Genomic DNA, 16,351 nt, shown 5'->3' with positions numbered 1-16,351 from the left:
ATCTACGTTGTATATCTGTACTTCTAGCTCTGACCCATAGTGTCTTACCATCAATTTTTCTGAGTATTTTCATCTTTGGTGTTTCTAACATCCTTTTTGTCCTCTCTGCATCAGGTCGTGTTTCTGTCACGTATGTCATTATTGGTCTGATGACTGTTTTGTAAATTCTGCCTTTCATTTCTTTCCCGATATTTTTATTTCTCCATATTGTTTTATTCAGGCAGCCTGCGGCTCTGTTTGCTTTATTTACTTGACCTTTCACTTCAGTTTCGAGCTTTCCGTAGCTAGATAATGTGATGCCTAGATATTTAAATTCCATTACTTGTTCTATTATCTGACCTTCCAGCTCCAATTTACATCTTAGTAAATTTGCTGTTATAACCATGCATTTTGTCTTTTTTGGGGAAATTAACATGTTAAATTTTCTGGCAGTTATATTAAATTGGTGAAGCATATGTTGTAAATCGTCTTCACATTGAGAGAGTAGTATTGCGTCGTCTGCATAGCAGATTATTTTAAGTTGTTTTTCTCCCAATTGGTATCCTTTTTTAGTTCTTACTTTTTTTATTATTTCATTCATAATCAGTTTGAACAATAGAGTACTCAGGGAATCTTCCTGTATTATCCCTGTCTTATCCCATTGCCAGCCATCGTTTTGATTATTCCTAGAGGTACAAGGTATACCTGTATGCAAGAGTATTCTCTTGCGTGCAGTAGGTGTATAACGTCCTTTAATTTAATCCGGTCAAATGCCTTCTTAAGGTCCATGAAACATAGTCAACATTCTTCTTATTGTAGTCAACGATACTCTGACTTCTGTAGCACGCCTCAAGTCTCTTTGGAGGGCCGGTATAGACATAGAAAAATTTCTCCGAATGGAATTTCTGATATATCTATTCGAGCTCTATTCTAGATCGAATTCGAGAGACCTAATCTTGCACACAAAAGGGATAATTCTAACACGGTTCAACTCAGAAACTAAATTACGATTCATTATAAATAACGTTTTCACAAATTTTACCAGAACAAATTTTTCATATGTTTACACCTTAGCAAAACTCCTGGGAGGAATATATAAAAGAGCTAAGAGGTAGAAGTGGACCTACAATTACCAAAGAGGAAATCGAAAAAGTACTTAAACGTATAAAAAATGATAAAGTCATGGGATCGGATGAAATACCTACAGAAATCTTAAAACTACAAACAGAAAACCACATTGATATACTAGTAGAATTATTCAATGAAATTTACTATACCGGAGAAATTCCGAAAGAGTGGCTAATATTTGAGTTTATCCTAATACTCACAGAAGGCTGGCAAACATATTACGGAATATAGAAATAGATAATCAGGATGTGAGAATCATTACAAAACACCGATATTAGAAAGCCATAATACGAGTGGACCAACAAAAATACAAAGATACTTATAAGAAGAGGAGTACGACAAAGATATGTACTATCCCCTCTACTTTTTAGTATGTGCTCAAAAGCAGTGCCGGATTAAGAGGGGCTAATTCTTCAACTTGTTATGCAGGGTAAAGTATTTGGCAGAAGAGGACCGGGACGCCGTCGTATCTCGTGGTTGAAAAATCTCCGACAATGGTTTGGGATGACCTCAGCGGAGCTGTTTCGCAGAGCAGTCAACAAAACCATGATAGCCTTGATGATCGCCAACATCCGGACCGGATAAGGCACTGAAGAAGAAGAAGATGGGACTATTAGAGGCGGTAAATTTTGAGAAGCGGTACGTCGCTTCCCAAAATCACGTTTTAATTCTATATGTGGATATTTCAAATTTATGGGGTTGATTTTCTGAAATACCATGGTAATAAGACTTCGTCTCGTCATCGATAAGATCCATGCCTGCGGTAGCAGGTCGCACAAAAACACGTTTCATGTTTCCGGGAAATCGGCCAACGCCACTGCGCCTGGCAGCAGCGTGTCCGGCTCCAACACGCCATGTCGTCAGTCGTCAGTCGGGTTAGCGCGGTTTTCGAGACTGGTTTCAAATTTTACTTATTTATTAGTGAATTTTTTTCTTGACGTTTGTAAAAAATGAGCGGAAAGGAAGGAGGTGCATTTTGGAAACGAAAAACAACAAAAACTAAATGCAGTATTAAAAAAAAACTCCCAAGATTCAGCTTTTTTGAAGTTATACTTCTATACGCGCGTTCGACGTTGGAAATTTGTACGGGAGTGAATCGGTAAAATCATTACATATGTAAGATATACGTAAGAGAGAGACAGAAGATATATTTTCTCTCTTTCTTTCTCGAGAATAAAAATGTTCCTTTTGTAAATATATTTAATATTTATTAATATTATTATTATTTCTCCATTCTGTTCAGATTTGTTTTAAGCCGCGTTAGGCATGTTAAATTATAAATTAAAACTTGTAAATATCTCAAGAAAGTTCAAATATATACTTATATACACAACAAACAACAATTAAATTTTGTATCTGTCAATGTCAGACAAATTAACAGTTGTATCATGAAACAATATTTTTATTTTATTAATAATATTATCATAGTAAATTAAACATATGCGTAAGTAAGTTATGTATATTGTCACTTTTAAATAAGTATGAATATTTCATTACATATGTTATGATTGTGCAGATTTACTCCCATATAAATTTGTAACGGCGAACGCGTGTACAGAAGTATAACATCTACCGGCAGTCCCACTGGACTGCCACACCCGTGTTTTTACCAAATCCAGGCAAGATAGTATACCAACGAGCACTTTTTTTCAAGACGATCCAATTGCAACAGTTTCAAATGTTTTAGAAGGTAGGTTTATTTGACAGGTTTAGTTACTTTTTTAATAAAATAAAACTTGTAGCAGGATCTTCATCACGTCGAGATGATTCATCCACAGCAAATTCAGACCCACTTTGTGATATCGAGTTACATCCTGAAAAGAGTTCTCCTGAACGTCAAATTCTAGTCGAAAGTGGTGTTAATCGAGTTGATTTGCAAGATCCAAAATTCTGGCCAAGAAATTTTATAGATGAATTGCTGCAAGAATTCAAAACACAGGATCTTAATTCTTTAGACTTTGAATCTTCAAAAAGAAAAATAGGAAAACCAAATAGGTACTGCACTAAATTACTATTCTATAAAGTTTTAAAGAATGGTGAAAAAGTTCGGCGTGACTGGTTATTTTATTCCAAAAGCACAGGCTCTTCATTTTATTTATTTTCCTTTTTTACTGGATTTGAAGACTGGAAAAAGGCTAAAGAAAAATTTGACTGTCATGAAAGATCAGTCGTTCATTTAGAACATTTTATTTCAAGAAATTCATTGAGTATGAGAAAGATCGCTGATTCTCTGCGGCAACAGATTGAACATGAGACCACATATTGGCGAAACATATTACAAACAGTCGTTAGTGTCATAAAGTTCTTAGCTAGTAGGGGACTACCTTTTAGAGTATTAGTATATATTTATTCGAATGACTTGGATACATCTCTAACAAGTGAGTATTCAATTAAAACATTTTATAATGTCACTAGTAGGCCAAGTTCAGTATAAAAACCCAACAACTCACAGTGCTACTTTGTGATGAAGCTTTTGCATAAAAATAATATAATTGCAACTTTCTCGAACGTAGAAATAGCACTAAGAAACTTCTTATGGTTGATGGTTACTAACACAACTGGTAAAAGATCATTTTCCACTTTAAAACGGGTCAAAAATTATTTGAGAAATACGATGATATAAAATAATTTTAATGAATTGTTAACCAAAGACGCATCTATACCTACTGTAGAGTGGCGGTATGGTATGACTTAGCCCCCGGCGGTCCATGAACTAAATCCGGCACTGCTCAAAAGAGATGTTTAAAAAGGTACTAGAAGACATTAATGAAGGCATATCAATTAACGGAATACTAGTGAATAATCTCAGATATGCAGACGATACAATACTCCTTACGGACAGCAGAGACGGGCTACAAATTTTCATTGATCTCACTACGCAGTACTGCTGTAGGTATGGAATGGCTCTAAATATAAAAAAAAAAACGAAAATCATAATTGTCACTAAGAACAAGATTGACGACGAAAAATCTATGTTCAAGGAAAAGCTTTAGAGAAAGTACCCAGATATAATTACTTAAGATGTGAGCTGAATGAACAATGGGATCGCAGACTTGAAATAAAACGACCCATTGAGATAGCCAGAAGCGCTTGAATAAGATAAAAACAGTATTATGCAATGGAAAACTTGAAATAGTAATTAGAACTAGAGTCTTGAGATGCTACGTATTATCTATCTTTTTATATGGAGTTGAAGCCTGAATAGTTACGGACGCAACTAAAAGAAGATTTGACAGCTTTGAGATGTGGTTTTATCGAAGAATGTGGAAAATATCGTGGATACAACGTAACAAACATGAAAATATTAAGAAAGTTAAAAAAAGAAAAAAAGTATTCAACACTATAAAGAAGAGAAAAATGAGCTACTTTGGTCACATACTAAAAAATGAAAAATATAATTTGGTGCGATTGGTTATACAAGGGTCAGTGGAACGAAAAAGAAGACTGGAGAGATGATGCATTTCCTGGTTGAAACATTTAAGGCAGTTGAGTGAAAAAACAACACCTTCCTCCTTAAGGAATCCATTTACTCAAACCCCGTAATGTATAACTTTTATATTGTATGGATATTATGTCAATATGTAGCGAGATGAATTTTTTTATATTAGGATCTTATTTTATTAATTCCGGCGTCATGGCGACGTAATACGTCGAAGTGTTACCAAATCCACTGGTAACTTTAACATCATAATATTTACCACCACATAATGAAAACTAAATTTAAAAAACAACTTAACGGATTTTTACCCACATATTTAGTGGCTCAATACAAGTATACCCACCTAGTGCACTGATAATGGAATATGGATTCCGAAAACGTTTTGTGATATAGCCCGATTGGGTTTTTTTAATTATATACCTTTTATAAAGGATTTTTAATAAAAAATTTTATAGATATTAATGTTTATTAGCGGTAATTCGGGAATAGACAACAATCACATTACGTCAATCAACGGTAAACACAAAGCGAATTATCGAAGTTTGGAAACTTTCGGCTATCGAAAATTTCCTAAGCCGATGAGACCTATAAAAATGTGAAAGTTATTTTATAATACGAAATATTTCAAAGTCCCTAAAGATAAAAAAATATTAGCAAAATGATTCCACTTTATCCACTTGGGGACTTAGATGTCTGAAAAAGAAATAATTTTATCAAATTATTCTAAGTCGCTTGACGAAAAATACATATTTATATACGTTTAGGGACTTAGAAATATTTCACGAAATTATTCTAAGTTACAAATACCTGTAAAATGCCAAATAAAATAAAATACAAAAATTATTCCGTTTATGGACTTGAAAAATCTGTAAGAGAAAGTCAAAAATACCTAGAAAAATACAATTAAATATTAAATTATTCTAAGTCCAGTTAGGGCACTTAGGATAATTAGAAATAAGGTATAGCGGTTAGGTAAAAGCAAAAGTCGAGTTTCTAGGAACTAAATCAACCAAAAGTCTCAAATGCCAAGAAGGCTTGTTCTGTGGATCCCTGTCCAGACCAGAACTAATTTTGGCCGTTGTGCACCTATATTTATACAGATTTAATTAGGTCAACTGCTCCAGGTCGCTCTGCCATTGGAGCTTGCACAACAGCCAATACTCAATTTCGGGCAATACCATTGACTGTAATTATGTTAATTATGTTTGCAATTTGACTAATAGTAAAGCCGGAATTGAGCTATTGGCGACACCATATAGTGGTTATTTATTTTAGTACAGCGATATTGAAGAACATTTTGAAGAAAGTAGAGCATGTTTGGCAGAAAGAACAGAGTCCTTATCTGAAATGATAGAATTTATGAAGGAGGAATGTGCGAATGAACCATCACCAGAAATCTATTTTACTGGTAAGTACTATTTATTTGACTGGATACAAAACTGTTAGTAGGAGTTTAACGCTTCAAAATCCTTTAATTCTCTAAATTTGATTTGTTTCACAAAGCAGTAACTTTTATCGACCTGGTACAGTATTTAAAAAACGCATACATATTGTCTAATGCTTATATTACCTTGTGTAGAGCGCTTTCTCTTAGAATATCGTATATAAGTGGCAATACATATGTATGGCTGTTTTTTATAACTTTTTAACCTTTCTTTCGTCAAAATTATCACACGACGAATTCTGCAGCGTAATTTCGATGAGGAGTGGGCAAGGTTTTCAACAAGGTCATCCCCCTCCATTCTGATACCTAGAGTGGTAGTCAATATGTTGTGTTATTTGTAAAAAGTTCCGTTAGGTATGTTTTTTTATTTTTTCATAGGTTTTTCCTTTTTTGTAACAATTTTTAGTATAAAAAAAAAACATCAACAACGCTCCTGTATCTCTGTTTGATTACGGAAGGAAAAATACACATCTTTAAATATATAACACCTTTGTCTATTTCCGCTAATATTCCATTTGTTTAAATTTTGGAAATTTTGGGGATTTTGAAAATTTTTGAATTATAGATTTTTGGATTTATCATTAATGAATACATTGTGCACTTATAAACTATATGTTACCCATGATATTATTTATACTACTAATAATAAACCTTCCTATAATACAATTTTGGATCAATAATCAAATATCAACGGTTTGTTTATTTTTTAAACCGTGCGGCAAATCGGTATACTCTCTCTCTCTCTCTCTCTCTCTTTCTCTCTCTCTCTCTCTCTCTCTCTCTCTCTCAAATGTAATTTGGAAAAATGAAATTCCTCTAAATTCCTAAAGTTAGTACAGATATAGCTACGAGTTTAAGCAGTTAAAAAAAAAGGAGGAAGACACATTTAATTTTGATTTCTGATAGATGATGATTGCATCCAACATTTCTCTGGAGGATTGTACATTGAAAAAACAAACTATGGAAAAATGCTATGTGGAATGTATTTCAAAAATTAAGCAGGAGTTAGAGGACAATTTCTTAGAGAGGGCAGCAAACACCTGCGTTTTGCCACGCTTGTGGTAAAAAAAACAAGAGTGGTCAGTTACAGTATTGCTTGTCTCAAAGTAAAAAAACGGTCGCTATGTCACACAAGTTGTATAACCCCAGCTCCGACTGACATGTATGTTTCAGTGGATCAGTGGGACGCACGTGTCCGAAGATCAAACCGGTCACATTCCGTAATGGAGTAATATTCCCTACCTGACTCCCAAGCTATAACCATTTACCTCTTCTTTTCGCAAGTCGTAACGAATGGGGATGTAGTATTGGAAGGAATAAAGTGCCCTTCTCAGTCCTTAGTAATAAAAACTCATAACGAAATATATTTCAATTAACTAGATACTTTATTTTCACGAGTAATATGTATGTTTCATTATGTACACTACATATGTACTTTATTTATATGTCTAACGAAGCTAAACGACGTGCCAATTCAAGTTCACATAACGTTAATGAATGTTTTAAATATTAAACATGTATCGTGTTATTAAATACTAATTATTTATAATATCTTTTAAGACTATTTTGGGTTTAAATACTTAGGGGTTAAAACCCTAGCACAGGGGGCTTTGTACTGAACGTTATCTTGGATGCCCGACGTAATGGTACATGCTCTGTTTTACTTTACGTAGTTAAGCCACCCGATTTTAAGTGTAGACAGAAAAGCTTTTCTCCCTGAGCAACTTACAATACTATTGCATGAGACTTGGTACTTGTGTCCCCAAAATGTGTACTCCGGTCAGCGAGACATCGACCTAAATCGGTGTCTCTCTGTCAGGATTGTGTGTGCTCGGTCACTCAGCCGCCGAAAACTCAAAATAAATTTTGTTCTTCTCGCTAGCTGAGCACCCGAATGGTCTGGCCGTCGAGACCACCTTTGTCGTACGTTACCTCAATGCTCAGATTTTGCATTTGGTTCCTTTGATCTACCTGAAGGGAATTATGCCTAAAGGGCAGTTTGCCTAAAACGCACTTTGCCTGAAGGGCAGCTTGTGTGTGAGTATGTCCGAAATTAGCATCTACCTGACATGTTCGTGATTGTTGCATGGTTGCTGTAACAGAAGATGGTTAGTAGAATGTTATGATGAAATAATAATAGTAAGAAAGGAGTAAGAAGTGTACACACCCCCATCTGTATATATATATATATATATACATATATATATATATATATATATATATATATATATATATATATATATATATATATATATATATATATATATATATAAACCATCGCTCCCATCCGCTCATTAAAAGCGAGAATCATTCGTGAAGCTATCGAAATCGAAAAACGGCCTAACAGCTTGAACACGCGCGATGACGCGAAACGATTGCCGGCAACATGGCGACCCCTGCTTCAGCGACCTCCCGCCCACACCGCTCAGGCCACGTCAGTTCAGACCACGTCAGCGCATACCGTTCCCGCGCATACAGCGAGTATAAAAGCAGCCACACAGGGTAAGACCGGTTGTCACTCGACACTGAGGAGTAGGCAGATTGAGACCTCAGTGCCGAGAGACAGTTCTTGCAATATAGAACACGATACTGGTACGTCTCGAGTGAGGGGAGTAGGCAGATTGAGACCCCGAACTCGAACCGAACCGTATCACTCTTGATAATGGCTCCAAAATGGGTGCCCAAACGTCGAGTTTTAAATTCTCAACGCGGTTCTTCCCGAGAACTCAGTAATTTTCATTTATCTGACCGCGGAAACTTATCCGAACATTCATTATATTTCGCCAATTTTCATTGGCATCATCAGATCAGCGCTACAATTATTTAAAATACAATTTAATAACAGACAATTATTAAATTGTATTTTACCATGTTTTAAATAATTGTAGCTCTCATCTGATGATTCCAATGAAAATTGGCGAAATATAATGAACTGTTGAACAGAGTAGACTTGGCTTTTAATCCCCCTTTTTCATCTACCATATCAGCTGTTATTTTAGAGGATATATATATATATATATATATATATATATATATATATATATATATATATATTGCTTTTATTTGTTTTTTTTTAGAGTGTAAATAGTTAGTAAGAATAATAAAATAACTAAATAAAAGAAACAAAATATAAAATAGGGTGATGTATTTTATTTTGGAGCAATGTCTTCATTATTCCTCTGGATGTTCTATAAATCCAGCTAACTGTTGTCTGAACCCTTAATCTTCTGCTCAGATGTTCCTGAGATTTTCTTTTTTTTCATCGTTCTCATGATCCTCTTTTGTTGTGAATACCTAAATAAGAACCTTAACGTGGGACGTATCTAGGTATATTTAGAGCTTCTCTGGTCGTGTGGTTCTGGGCGGTTTGTATCTTTTTCTTGTTGGTTTTGCACGTATGTCCCCATACAGCTGAGGCGTATGTTGGAGTTGGCAAAATTATACAATTTGCTATACTAATCTTTGTTTTAATTCTCAGTTTACTCTTCTGGCCTATTAGCGATTAGACTTCACTCCTGAGTATTTTAGCTTTATTGACCGTTTGTTTCAAGTGTTATGTGAAGGTCAGATTTTTGTACAAGGTTATGTCTAGGTATTTGGCTTGATTTGATCATTCCATTGGGGTATAGAATAGGGATAGTACCCCATTTTGTCTGCCTCTTCTTTTTTGGTACATGATGGTCTGTGTTTTGTCAGGTTTGGCAGATATCTTTCACGGTACATGCCATTCTGGACATCGGTTGAGTGCCCTTTGCAAGTATCTCGTTGCTAGATCTGGGTCTATCCTATTAGCTACTATCGCTGTCATCTGAATACAAAATAAGCAACGATCTGGGTTTGATTCGTATATAATATGATGTATAGATATACCGACAACTTGGTACTCTAGCCTCCATGATCCCGATTTCTGATCTCCATTCCCGACTCTGTCAAATGCTTTACTGGCATCGAAAAAGACGACTGCTGTATATTTCTTTTCATTGAATCCTTTCGTGATGTATTCTGCTAAATGCCGTACCTGAAGTTCGCACAAATGTTCGGATCTAAATCCGAATTGAGCTTCGGGTATTATTTCAATTGCGTATGATTTCTCTTTTAGTCTATCTAGTATAATCCGCCCTGCAATTTTTTTTATTTCTGGTAATAAGCTCATTGGGCGATAATTTTGAGGAAATATTTTTTCCTTGGATTTCCTACGATGATTACATGAGCTTCTTTCCAGCTGTCAAGCTGTCAAGAAAATGTCTTAATCTTGAGTTGTTGTTTATTAAGTTTGTTAAATATCTTATCACTTTTTCTGACAAGTTGTTCAGGACTTTATTCGTAATGTTATCTAGTCCGGTCTCTATTGTCATTTTACCCGAGTACATTATATTAGGCTAATTTTCCCGTCTTAAAATATAATACTCAAATTACTGTAAGAAAGTAGACTTTCTATTCAGTATAACATATAATTTTTTTAAGTAAGTCGATATATAATACAAGCCGATATAGGTAATCCAGAAGTATATTATATTTTTAGATCCAGAGCAACTGATCGACGTATTCCGGTTTATGGAAGTTCAGAACTTAAATTACTTGCTACATGCTGAAGAATTGGCAGTGCCATTGGCAAATATAAAAGATGGCATGAGATTTGCCAATAACTTATTTGACATGCAGATATCAGAGTTGGAACAAAGTATTTCGGACTTAACAAGTGGCATAGAGTAAGCAACAGTGTAGTTGTTATCTACGTTCTTATTTACTTTTTTTGTTTGTTTCTTTTTTTAGATATAAAAATGTTAGTTTTAACATTTTTGTTGTTTTAAAAGTAGAAAAAATTAATATTTACTTAATAAATCTATTAGAAACATAATTCAAATAGAGGAGAGAATAGAAGAGAAAATAGGCACCTGGAGAAAATACATACGTAGAAAAACCTTTATTTATGGGTGCTACAACTCCAATGATGTCATCGATGGTAAAACATGTCCTTCACTTACACTTGATAAAGTAAAAATGCGATACGTAGAACTAAAGGTGGCTAAGCGAAAGATCTCGATAATTTTCACTCATAATTTATAAAATAAATTCTATTACTATTAAGGAAGAAAGTGATTTACATTAATATTTAACATCTATTATAATACAGGGACAATTCCTCAAAGCTAGATTAAATCAACATTCATAAGGTTGCCAAAAACATACAAAGCAAATAAATGTGACTACAACAGAATTAAATGTCTTATAAACCACCTACTAAAGACCTTTCTTAAAGTAACTTATAGTAGGATTTATAAAAAGTTTGATGAGCATGTATCACTCACACAATTTTTATTTTGTAACGTCTTGTCTTGTGTACACGGGAAAATCTATTTACCACTGTCGTGTGTTAATCTGTTTTATAGACTAACAAAAGGCTTTAGACAAAATAAAATATGATAAACTGATCTCGATAAAAAAAGAGGTTGATATAGAAGATAAAGATCTTAGAATTATTAAAAGCATATACTATAATCAAAAAGTGAAAAATTAGAATTGATGGCTAGTGAAATAGATCGTCTATCAATTTAACGCATAGTATGACAGGGATATATTTTACCCCCTCTTCGTCTTAATATATAGAAATTTTCAAAAGAAGGATAGAAAAGACGTAGAAGACGTAGACAAGATAATCTAGGGAATGGAAAAGATACTCTAGAAATACTAAACAACATTAGATATGCGGTGTCTCGTATAAAATAAGTAAGCCAAACTATACGGTCTGAACTTAAATATCAAAAAGACTAAATACATGATTATTAGTGAAAACACAATACCAGCTTTTGAAATATTGATGTATTCATAGCAGGCAGAAGAATTGGTCGCGGTGCATCACGATGCCATTCGAGGCACACAAGGAAAGACATCCCGTGTGGTTTTCGCGGTTTCGGTGAAGTCGAAGTATCGTCTTGAGATCGTCAGAAACCACCCTCTGGCCACGTTTCGAGGTGGTTGGTAGCAAGAGGGTATACCAATAAATCACCCTATTGTATTGCGATTTTGAATGGCGATAATGTAAGTTAATTGTCACGGTAATATGATACTTTATGTCAGTTTCTAAATTTGTGACACAAAATAACAAAAGAGAAAGTCAAATTCTCTGTGTGTTTAAGCCAATTTAACAATTTTACAAGATTTTACGAAATAACAGGATACAAAAAACAATATATTTTAAACCAAAGTCGTTAGAATATGCCATTGAATCAAACAAAATATTGAATGTAAAATATGAAAATAAATACCACATCCTTTCACAAACAGTGCTGACTTTCGAGATCTAGTGCTACAGACGGATACTGCGGATCTCGTAGGTTGATCAAGTGACGAATTATGAAGTTCTCCGTAGAATGTACAAATTGAAATACATTGGTTACATTATGAGAAATAATAATGGTATGGTTTACTTTAATTAGTTGTTGAAGGTAAAGGTTTTGGTAAGAGAGACCCTGGAAAACGACCTAGCTCCTGGCTCCATAACCTAAGAACTTGGTGTAATATGTCGACTGCAGGCCTGTTTCTAGCAGCTGTAGACCAAGACAAAATTGCCATGAGAGTCGCCAAAATTCGAAACGGATAGATACCGCAAGAAGAAAGGATAACTGCCGTTTCCAATAATGGGTCAAATGACAATAATACTTCGCATTTCACTGACCTTAAACAAAAGTATATATTATAGATATAACACATAAATGCACGCAGTTATAAATTAAATTATAGTTTTCTGTAATTTGTTAAGATAAAAAATAACAACTTGGTAGTATCAAAAAATATTTTATATTATTAATTTATACAACAAAATTTTTGTTGTATAAATTATCCTTGTTTTGTATTAACAGTTCCCAGAAACGAAACTTATTTTGAATATTACGTAATCTGTAATTCTTGCTCGAATCTAGTCTAGCTTCAAGACTAGTTATGGCAAAACATCAATTCCCGTGTTGGTAAACCTATTCGTGCAATATGTAAAAGAGCAAAATCAAATCTAAGGTGAGCTGCAACCGTAAATACGTATTTCTGGCTATTTGGTCGTCATCAGTACGGTGCAGCCAAGTTAGAGTAAGCGAACATTAACTTGAAAGGGATCATTCCAGGAGCAATGCGACCAATCTGTAGCAATAGTGTTAGAAGACCCTGATGATTTACAAAGCAACAACTAACGACAACCACGGGAAAGCTACAGCTACCTGAGCAAAGGAATGCCAAACGTATAAAACGTTTAAAACAAGAGTGACGGTTAATGCGAGTGAATAGTAAAAAGGGTAAAAAAATATTGGCATATCTCGCAACAAGGAAAAAAATCTGCAGCCTCTTTCGTGGTTGTCGTTAGTTGTTACCCTAGAAATCATCAGAGCTTCTAACACTATTGCCACAAATTTGCCGCATTGTTGCTGTAGTGATCCTTCCAAATAGTAAGAAATACGTATTTACGGTTGCTTACCATATTAAATACCACGGTTGCCTTTATTTCTTGTTGCGAGATATGCCAATATTTTTTACCTTTTTACTATTCACTCGCATTAACCTTTAATACTTGTTTTAAACTGGCAATCCTTCGCTCAAGTAGGTGTTGCTTCCTCCGTGGTTGTCGTTATTCGTTGCCTGGAAACCATCAAAACTCTTTACGTCTTCTCTCCAGTTTCTTCTTGGTCGTTTACGTTTTCTGCGTCCCAATTTAACAGACTCTCTGAGGATCTACGTCAAATTATATTTTTATGGCTTTTAGAATGTGCTCTATTTTAGATTTTATTTGCCAGATTTCACTGTCATGAGTTATAATGCTCCGTATTATGGTGTTTCCTCAAGATTAGATGTGTTTAGTTAACGTAACGTACAGCTCGTCAAGAATTGCAATGTCTCTGAGTTTTGAGTGGTTTTGACAAGAATATAAATTTGGAGGGGAGGATCCGTCAGTAGCCCGAATATCAGTTCCATTTTGTTAGCAGAAGCAAACAGATCAGACGCATATCAATTACACTGGTGTAGGACTTATTAATCCGGTTCCGTTACAATGGAATTTAAATCAAAAGTTCATCGTAAAGTTTTGAGTGGTCAATCTCGTGAAATTATAGCAAATGTGATATATTTTATGAAATGAGAAGCGGAGGCTAAATATCCTAGAACTAACGAAAATTCAAGAACGTGTTTCGCGCGCAACGGGTGTTAGTGTTGGTTCTGTAAAGCAAATTTCAAAGGAAACGAGATCAGTTGAAGATGGTGAAAGTGATTCGTTTCATACACCTAATATTAAAAGACAAAAAAGTGCGAAGAAAACTAAGTTGGATAATATGGATAAGGAAATTCTTCGGAGATTTGTAATAAATTTTCTCGTCCACGAAAAAAAAGTTCCTACGTTGAGAGGCATACACAGAAAATTTGTCAATGAAATTAATTACACAGGATCGTATGAAAGTTTACGAAGAGTATTACATAAAATTGGTTTCCGTTGGCGAAAAACTCAGACAAAGAAAAATTGCTTATGGAAAAACCTGATATCCAACAAAAAATGATAGCTTTTTTGCAAAGTATTAAGAGGTACAGAAACTAAAATCGTCCTATAGAATACATGGACGAAACATACATCCACTCTTGTCACACATTCACGATCGTTTGCGTAAGCCTATCTCTAAAGGACAGAGGTTAATAATAGTTCATGCAGGAGGAGAAATGGGGTTCATAAAAAATTCCTACTTAAAATTTAAATCAAATTTAAAAACGTGATTACCATAGTCAGATGAAGTTTAGTTTTCAAGTTGTTAAATTATGTTTATATATATATATATATATATATATATATATATATATATATATATATATATATATATATATATATATATATGCACTAATACTACAAAATTGATTCTTCCGTATTCTACTTTTAAATTATTGGTTTCTTCTTCAACTTCTTTTATTATATCATAACATTTATGTTGGCATCTAAAAAACTTTTCCTTCAATCTCACCATCTGATTGTCAGTTCTGACATTCGAACTTTCAAATACTTTATTTTGCATGATATGATCATGACAGTCAAGATCCCTAGCCTTGCCGTTGTTAATATAACATTTCAAAATTGACAATTAATTTTTTTTGATAGATTTTAGAATCCATCAATGTTTTTAAAAGTTAAATTATAAAACTAATTAATATAAAATTACTTAAATTGGGAATCTTCCGGCATTCTGTGTTTTTGCTGTTTTATTTAGTAAATTAATTTTGATATGTCTTCATCATACTAATATCTTAATGCTACAGATCTTTTAAAGGTAAGATCGTTTACTTAATTGTTTTTTATATTAGATGTATCGCTAATACCATTCTTTTAGATGAACTGATGATGCCCATTGAACAGTGGGCGAAACGTATTCAATAAAAAGATAAAGTAGCACAACTCTTTTCTTTTTTAATCTCCAAATTGACCGAAAATATCCCTTTCACTTACGAGTGCACATTTTATATATATATATATATATATATATATATATATATATATATATATATATATATATATATATATATATATATATATATATATATATATATTATTTTGACTTGCTACAAACGTGTATTTTATATGTGTGTAACGTAATGAAATAAAATAAATTTAAATCTATTCTTCTGTACAAACAAACAAAATTTGAAATGATTTTATTAATAAAAATTTCTAAATATCAATCTTTTATAATATATTTCATCTTTAAAAACAATAAAAATCGATAATTTATTATCGCATAATATTACGTGGAATAATTACTCCTAATTATTTAAATTTCAATAACTATTGAGTTCAATTGACCCTCCCCCAGTCGTAGTTCCATAATAAAATAATTTTAAAATCCGAACGCATTTGCTATCTTTACTCCGAATGCATTCTGTTTATTTTTCGCATCGCTAGAGTTTAAACTGAAAGACAGAGCTAACTTTGACGAACTGTAGTTTGGTCGGTACCTTTGATGTTCGTAGGACAGATATTTCGGAGAGAATGACAGTTAAACTACTTAGTATACTAAGAAAAGTAATGACGAAGTCATTCAAAAACAGTAGTAAAGTTTTAGTTACACCGAGAAACAAAGTAATTATTAAAATCAATGTTTTTTAAGTAAATCTGTTTTGTATGAATTGTATTTTTTTTGTAAAATTTAATATACCATTTTAACAATCAAATTAACGTACTAAAAGTATTTTTGTAGATACGTCAAAAACCCGATAAAAACGAAATTTAAGAGTTAATTTCAAAATAGAGATGAAAATCAGACGATTTCTATTACTTTTTATCGATTTTTTAAGGTATTACAATATGTTTATGTATATACAAAATATGTATAACAGTATTATTCTTT

At 33.4% G+C, this 16,351-nt stretch overlaps 1 protein-coding gene across 1 annotated transcript in view; it reads left to right on the top strand.

The window, feature by feature from the left end:
• Nucleotides 1-16,351, top strand: part of LOC140437066 (cilia- and flagella-associated protein 100) — a 56,619-nt gene that overhangs the window by 34,867 nt on the left and 5,401 nt on the right. The window contains exons 5-6 of the mRNA XM_072526317.1: nucleotides 5,822-5,954; nucleotides 10,513-10,699. Of these exons, the coding sequence (XP_072382418.1) occupies nucleotides 5,822-5,954; nucleotides 10,513-10,699 (320 nt within the window). The remainder of the gene's footprint in view (nucleotides 1-5,821; nucleotides 5,955-10,512; nucleotides 10,700-16,351) is intronic.

This window comes from Diabrotica undecimpunctata, chromosome 3 (genome assembly GCF_040954645.1).
Source record: "Diabrotica undecimpunctata isolate CICGRU chromosome 3, icDiaUnde3, whole genome shotgun sequence".
Classification (NCBI taxonomy): domain Eukaryota; kingdom Metazoa; phylum Arthropoda; class Insecta; order Coleoptera; family Chrysomelidae; genus Diabrotica; species Diabrotica undecimpunctata.
This window is presented reverse-complemented; position numbering and strand designations above follow the sequence as displayed.